The sequence below is a fragment of the Salvelinus fontinalis genome, chromosome 2 (genome assembly GCF_029448725.1).
Source record: "Salvelinus fontinalis isolate EN_2023a chromosome 2, ASM2944872v1, whole genome shotgun sequence".
Lineage (NCBI taxonomy): Eukaryota > Metazoa > Chordata > Actinopteri > Salmoniformes > Salmonidae > Salvelinus > Salvelinus fontinalis.
The window spans coordinates 34,436,669-34,445,127 of NC_074666.1; the positions used below are offsets into that span (position 1 = coordinate 34,436,669).

Here is an 8,459-nt window from a genome sequence, read left to right on the forward strand (position 1 = left end):
TTATTATAGCATATCATTATTTTCAAAACTTTTGAGTGTCTTTAATATCCCTGACTAGAGAATAGACTCTTGGTAATTCCATAACAATGACTCTCTCCTTTCTTCTCCAACAGGAAAAATGATGGCAATGACTATATTTTCCATGCAAAGGATGAGGTGAGAAGGCCTGTGGTGAAAATTAACATGTTTCATCTAATGTCTTAACATCAATGATTTACTCCCATTAGAGAGCTAGATAGGCCACCTCTCTACAGTAGCTTCCTTCCTTCTAGGGAATTTTTTCTGGCCACTGTGCTTTCGCTTCTGCTTTGCTTGCTCTTTGGGGTTTAGACTGGTTATCTGTAAAGCACTTTGTGAACTCTGCTGATGTAGAAAGGGCTTTATAAAATAAACTTATTTTGATTGATTTATTGATTAAATTACTAGTCTTGCTTCTTGGTTTTGTAGAAACCCTAACATTCCCATGTCTCTGGGTGCACTGTTGCAGGAGGACCTGAAAGCTTGGGTCACTAACATCACCACCAGTATAACTGAACACGAGGAGATCGCCAAGTGGGACAAACCCACAACCTCGTCCACAGATCCTGACCGCTCGGAGAGGAAAGAGAAGTCAGAGGGTGACGCAGATGCCAGGTCAGAGAGATCTGAGATGGGAGGAGAGGTGGAGGAGGAAGATAGGTCCGAGAAGGATAGGTCTGAGAAGAGAGAGGGGTCCGATAAGACAGGCGAGGGCTCCGAGAAGGCAGACACGTCGGAGAGGGGTGAGATGGCAGAGGGAGGGGCAGGGGGCTCCAGCACGTCAGGGAAGAGCAAATGATCCCCGCTAAGTGGAGGAGTGGACTGCATCCAACCATCTGCCCGCTCCATCCTAACATTACCCTAAGACACCAGACGGTGGTGAGCAAGCGAGACGGAGGGAGAGTGTGTGCATTTTTGTGCATATCTTCTCTCTCTTTCTCTCTCTCTATATATATCTCTCTGTCTCTCTCTCTCCCTGTGACATCCTGAGGCTTGGGTCCTTGGACTACCTATTGTTAACTGTGACAGACTGATCTTTCAGCCTCTATCCCATGCAAAATACATCAATGCTTGTATTGCATTTTGGCCCTTGCTGGTAGGTTGGAGGATGGTGGAGATGAACCAGCTTCACCGTGTGGTCACAGGCATTCGTCACAGTCACAACTCATTGATAATTTATCTCTTGGATTCACAGCATCTCTCAGTATATATATATATATATAATATACCTATGACTGACTATGTAATGCTTTAGAAAATCCCAAGCAAGAGTGAATGAAATGTCTCACAATATTTTGAAAAAGCTTTTTTTCTGAAGCAATATACTTTTTTATTTCTTCTCTTTGTTTGAGAGAGAGGGAAAGGAGACAAGAAACAGTTACTTATTATTAATTATATGATTGGTCACATTCATCATCAGCTTGTTTCCAGCAGGTCAGCAGCACCTTAAACACTTTCAACACATCTGTGTATACTCAGCATATTGACATTTCAAACTCACCTCATCTCTATATCTGAGTCATGCTGTCATGATGGAATGCTGGTATTACCTATGTGTGTTAATAATGGAATTGATCAACACACGTGTTTCTCTTCTGAACTTTTTTGATTAATTGTGCACAGGCCCATGGCATGCCAGGAGTAAAGGTGAACTAGGGTTGCCAACTTAAGCAAAACTCAATCACCCCCAAGAGTCTATTTGAGGAGGCAATGCCAAACTTAACCCACTTGTAGTGCCAGGCCTGTGTCTACATCTCACTTATTAAATCTAACCATCCATGGCATGACATTGTATAGTGCACCTTTTACTTTAATGAAAAGTAATGTTCTTCATGGTCTTGAAGTTGACCAGTTCTGAAATGAATTTGGCTGTGCAATAATTTCATCTAAAGGAAAGTACTGTGTAAAATGCTAACATCATGGTATAATTCTGGAATCCTGAAGAACGTTCTAAAGGCTTCTCTTCGGGGATCTTAAACTCTCCCCACATGAAGTATGGTGATAGGAAGATATGTTTTAACGACAGAGCAGAGAAAGTTCTCCACATTACAAGCCCAAGTCAGACATCCTTCATGCTTCTTTCGAATTCTATTTGATCTGAGACAAGAAGCAGTATAACCTCATTGCTGTTTTTATTATATTACTGCAATATATTTCATAAGGATTGTAATTGTTGCACTAGTGAAAATACAATAGTAATCAATATTAGATGAACCTCAGAATATATTATTAAAACTACTTCTCCGTCCCTTTTTTCTTTCACTCTGAGTTGAAACCAATAGAAAACGATTGTCAGTCAGAAGGGATTTATCTAGTCATGAAATTGTACATAAGCTACATGGCTAAAAGTATGTGGACAAAGGCTCCTTAGTGTGCCGCGGTCTAAGGCACTGCATCTCAGCGCTAGAGGCGTCACTATAGACCCTGGTTCGATTCCAGGCTGTATCACAACTGGCCTTAATTGGGAGTCCCATAGAGCGGCGCACAATTGGTCCAGCGTTGTCCGGGTTTGGGTTTGGCTGAGGTAGGCCGTCATTGTAAATAAGAATTTGTTCTTAACTGACATGCCTAGTTAAATAAAAAGTTAAATAAAAAAAACTGCTCGTTGAACATCTCATTACAAAATCATGGGCATTAATACGGAGTTGGTCCCCTTTTTGCTGCTATAACAGCCTCCATGCTTCTGAGAAGGCTTTTCAGTAGATGTTGGAACATTGCTGCGGGTACTTGCATCTATTCAGCCACAAGAGCATTTTTGAGGCCTGGCTCGCAGTCGGCGTTACAATTTATCCCAAAGGTGTTCGATGCGGTTGAGGTCAGGGCTCTGTGCAGGCCAGTCATGTTCTTCCACAATGACCTTGACAAACCATTTCTGCATGGACCTTGTTTTGTGCACGGGGGCATTATCATGCTGAAACAGGAAAGGGCCTTCACCAAACTATTGCCACAAAGTTGGAATCACAGAATTGTCTACAATGTCATTGTATGCTGTAGCGTTAAGATTTCCCTTCACAAGAACGAAAGGGCCTAGCACGAACCGTGAAAAACAGCCCCAGACCATTATTCTTCCTCCACCAAACTTTCCAGTTGGCTATATGCATTGGGGCAGGTAGCGTTCTCCTGGCATCCGCCAAACCCCGATTTGTCCGTCGGACTGCCAGATGGTGAAGCGAGTCCAGCAAACTTTACACCACTCCAGCCGACGCTTTGTATTGCGCATGGTGATCTTAGACTTGTGTGCGGCTCCTCGGCCATGGAAACCCATTTAATGAAGCTTAATGGTGTTATTTAATGTTATTTAATTTACTGAAGTTATTGTGCTGACATTGCTTCCAGAGGCAGTTTGGAACTCGGTAACGGACAGAAGATTTTTACGCACTACGCCCTTCAGCATTCGATGGTTCCATTCTGTTTGCTTGTGTAGCCTACCACTTCGCGGCTGAGCCATTGTTGCTCCTAGACATTTCCAATTCACAATAACAGCCCTCACAGTTTACCTGGGCAGCTCTAGCAGGGCAAAAATTAGACAAACTGACTTGTTGGAAAGGTGGCATCCTATGACGGTGCCACTTTGAAAGTCACTGAGCTCTTCAGTATGGGTCATTCTACTGCCAATGTTTGTCTATAGAGATTGCATAGCTGTGTGCTGGATTTTATACACCTGTCAGCAACAAGTGTTGCTGAAATAGCCGAATCCCCTAATTATCAAGGGGTGTCCAGTGTCCACATACTTTTGGACATGTAGTGTATCTTTGAATGTATACCAATAAATTCTATACTCTAATTAACGGAGTTCTATGTACTAAAGTGGGTTAAGATTAAAACATTTCTCTTAACTCCACACAAATTAAATTGGGAAAACACATCAGTCAATTACGATATTACTGTTTATTCCATTTAAATGAAAAATATGCAGATTAGGAGTCATCTTTCAAAGGATATATACACCAATATCTAGTTACATTTTACACTTTACAAGGGAAAAGAGTGCTGGACAGGTACCTTTGTTGTGTATTTATAAATGTGTGTATTTCAATTAATTGATCATACGGACTTGATACAGACAGTTTTTTCTATTAGTAGCTGAATCCAGTCAGGCAAGTGAAATATTATAAGAACAGTCCTGTTGCGAGGGATAGGTCTACAGACCATTTACTTGAACTGGTTAAATGGCTTGAATGATAACAAATAACTTGGTAGACTACATGCTACTGTAGTTTATTTGTTAACTCTGGAGCTGATCAGTCTGGTATCCAGGCTACACGCGTTTTAGCTGTGACTCTTGGGCTGTGACTTCAAAGCTAAATACAACCATACATCCCACCATTTTTTTTTTGCTTAATCCTCGGTCATATTGGATGATTAATTATAAACATATTGATAAGAACATTCATAAACACAAAGAAAATGTAAGGTTAGTTAGTACTGTACAACTCATAAACTTCAACAGCCAACATAGTTTGACATTTGGTCGACTGTGTTTATTTTTATGCCACTCTGAATTTCAAGTTTCAAATGGGCCACTTTTTATAATCTTTACAGATATGTTTTATCCGATTCCCAAATGCCCCATATCATGGACCTGCCAAATCAAACATTACTGCTTAAACTGGTTTGTGTGTAATGTAGTATTAGTTATAACCAAATATATAAAACATGTAAAAAATAAAACCTCATCAAGCCTTATCCCCAAAACAATGGAAACCAGTATTTTGAAAATGAATTAATTTAACAAAAGACACAATACAAACTGTTCCATTTGACTCAGGATGCAAATACTGGCACTTATTGACTTTGGCATTAAAGTGTTATGACACACGCAACAGTCAGGAGTCTAACTGCAGCTTGTTGATTAGATTCAGTTAACTTATTGGTAACACTTGAAAATGTCACAATATATGTGTTGTGTCCTCTGTCACAACGTGGACAAGAAACTGTTGCGAAATTGTCAATTACAGTATAACAACAAACTGTCTATTGTAGATGGTTATTATAGGTACCACACCATTCTATATTACAGGCTTTAAAAACTATGGTACCTAAAATTGTCATTTATTTGTAGGCCTATAGCCAGTTGTTTTTAGTGTAACCTACTCCTCCGGAATTGAGCCTTTCATTGCAATACACATTGGTTAGTTAAACACTAGTAGCTGTTTCTTTTATTCTTCTCTGTGGAAAGAAAGAGAGGCTCTACTTTGCACATGATGTATAGTTCCTCCAATATAATTAGAATGATAATTCTATGGTTCTAATTCTATTCATTCCAATTCTATGGTTCCTCCATCTACGTTCTTATCAGAGAAATCCCCATTGTCTTAGCACATCGATTCCGACTGCACTGATGAGCGTTGCGTTGGAGTGACACGATCTGACATTAGACAATGAGAAATCCTGTCACTTCATGAAACAAACAGGTTAACGATACTACAGGACCTACTAAACAAACAGAAATACTACAAAACCTACTAAACCCACAGAAACAAAGCTCTTGACCTCATTGCTGGTGAGAAGTGCTTTTGTGATTTTGTGTTTTTCTTGTCTCAGATACAGTGTCACGGTGTACCTTAATGATACCTATACCTTGCTGCTATGACATTTTCTCCATTTAAACCTCCTTACTTGCTGATGCAAAATTGACATGAACATTGGTGTATGCTTGACACAGAGGTGTTAAGCCAAGATTTTTTCTAAAAGTCATCATCAACCATCCTCCACAGATCACTAGACACATGATGCATTCTATATAGTAGTGGGAGAGATTAAGAAAGTCCTGACGTTTCAGCCATTCACAGTGTTTAAAAATCAAAGTCAATTTACTTGATTGACTAGGGAAAGTTAAGAGATTCCTGTGTAAGGGATAATAAAAAATAAAAACAACTTTTGGGGGAAAATTAGTAAACCTTGCCAGAGAGTACAATTTTTGAGACTTCATAAAGGTCCATTATCATGATTTTGAGGGGGTATACATACTGTCATTATAATACCTCATGACATAATCACCAATTAGCATAGGAAAACATTTATTAGAATTCATGGACTTAATCCATATGACCAGCTATGAGCTCCACGCTCCAATCTCCACTTCTTAATGCCTTTGTGCATTTAACACATGGAGCAAAATGTCATGTGTCATGATGATACACTTATATAGGCATAATGACACAGTTATGCATACACTTTCAACTAAAGTATTCCCTGTATTTAAGTAATTTGATTTATTTTTTGTAAGAAGAAAAATGCTGTCAGTGTCTTCCATACCTTGTAGTATTCATAAAGCCATCTGGGGATAGTAACTGAACCACATAGCTCTGATAACCTAAGGGATTAAGTCAGTGATGGACGTCAACCGAAGGGCTGGTCTTTAATAAAAAATCTGTTTAGAGTTAATAACGCTTCCGATCATTAAGCTTGAAATCTTTGCTTGGTACAAAATAAAAATGTTTTACTCTGTATTGTGCAGCCCTCTAATAGCAGATCAGTGAAAGGCTAAAACACAGCAGTGCTACTCGCAGTTTTCAAGAGGTGCAAGTGGAAACATGAATAATTGATGATGGGGAAGAAGAAATGTCATGCAACTTTTGTTTTGCACTAAAGCACTGCCCCATTGCACAGTGTAAAATGCTAGTGGTGACGCAGGGTCTATAAGAAATATACATGTATACAGTATTGCACAAAGTCTGCACAACTCAATGTAAGTATTTTAAGAATGTACATTTTAATTCTGATTTGTTTATTAAATAGACTGGAGTAACATCTGCCAATATCTGTCTGTTGAAATATGAAACATATTGTCTCATAAACTCTGTTCATCCCTTAATCTTGGCACTGTCATTTTTATGACTTATTATTATTGCTTGAATGGCACTCATTTACATGAAAATCATATGTATAATGACACAATGTGCAAGAACTTCATCTGTATTGTGTTGTATTAACCTCAAATCTAATTATTGGCTTTGATCATTGGTCCATTTTCAGTAATATGAGCAGACCAATTCTATATGGCTTCTATATAATGATCCTGTATCATTATTTACTGAGAAGTGTGCTCTGCTATACTGTAGGTCTATGTTGGTCTTTGTGCTTCACCAACCTGCAGATTTCTTTCTGTACGTTGTCACTGCATCTCTGTAAATGATGCTGTTTTAGACATAACCACAGGCAGACAGGGAACTGTTGTTTCAAGAAGATGCCCATGCACCACCTGTTTGTTATCGCCGAGTGCCAGGCTTCAGACACACAGGCAGTGAAGGACACTACCAATCTGTGAACTGAAATGAAAAGGATATATGGATCTATTTCAAATCTGCAAATGGCACGGTATGAAACAGCAAATGGTTTATTAAGACTTTCTACTTGACAATGAGGTGTGACCAATGATGTATATAAATGTACATATGTACACATGTGCATGCTGAAGGAAAATAGAGCCAATTTTTTCGGAAAGGAAAGGGTTAACGCTGAGTTTTGTTTGGTGGTCTCTTGGATGATAAATCTAGCTAGCTAAATCAGCCATTGGCTAGTCCATCAGAAGCTATATAGAAGGTATCTGCCATCTACTCTCTTTATGTAGTGTTGTGTTGCCTCGTCGTGATGTGTGTTTTCTCTTATATTTAAAAAATATTGTTTCAATCCCAGCCCTCATCCCCGCAGGAGGCCTTTTGCCTTTTGGTAGGCCGTCATTGTAAATAAGAATTTGTTCTTAACTGACTTGCTTAGTTAAATAAAGGTTAAATTAAATTAAATTAAAAATGTAACTGTATTAGGTCCACATTTTGGAGTGACAGTGGAATCAACCAATCACATTTTGACCGTTTTTACGAAGAATATGGAAACGTCAGCCTTCTCAAAGGCCAACAGGTCACAGGAGCTGTAGATTTCCCATGGTCTAGCTAGCTATCTTTTGTTGAAAGCCAGTTTGCAGCGGCAGCGGCAGCAGCAGGTGTTATCGAAGAGGATGTTGTTGCTAATTTGTTAAGTTCTCCCTCTCTCCCTTTTCAAGAATAACTTTCAACGAGAAGTTAAGTTTAAATTATCATCATCTGGTGAGTGGAACTGTTTTTTTAATTAGAGCTCGCTGATAGCCATCTCTTTGAAAATAACTTGTGTGTGAAACATTGATGCAATTAAACTTTAGGTCACAGGTTACTTTGTGCTAAACGTGAAATATTTTCTGCAAAGGGAAGTAATAGTTTTACATTTCGATAAGGAAATGCTTAGCCTAATGGTTGTGTATTTTTATTCTTATGATTGGGACCTACTGGCTTATTATGTCAGAGTGAATGGACTGCTTATCTTTAACATCATGCTGTGTGTAGCTGCTGTCTTTCCATCAGCCCTATGTAGTGGTGCCTGGAGAAGTGGGTATACTCTGATTTGGCAAACATTTTCCCTAACAGCCTGCACAACGAAGGAAAGGCACCCTGTGTGAAAATTCCTGT

The 8,459-nt window shown here is 39.1% G+C and overlaps 1 protein-coding gene across 1 annotated transcript in view; it reads left to right on the top strand.

Annotated features, from left to right (window-relative positions):
* Positions 1-6,835, top strand: part of LOC129817560 (spectrin beta chain, non-erythrocytic 4-like) — a 33,807-nt gene extending 26,972 nt beyond the window's left edge. Inside the window, exons 18-19 of the mRNA XM_055872944.1 lie at positions 114-156; positions 488-6,835. Of these exons, the coding sequence (XP_055728919.1) occupies positions 114-156; positions 488-817 (373 nt within the window). The 3' untranslated portion in view covers positions 818-6,835. The remainder of the gene's footprint in view (positions 1-113; positions 157-487) is intronic.
* Positions 6,836-8,459: the final 1,624 nt, after the last annotated feature.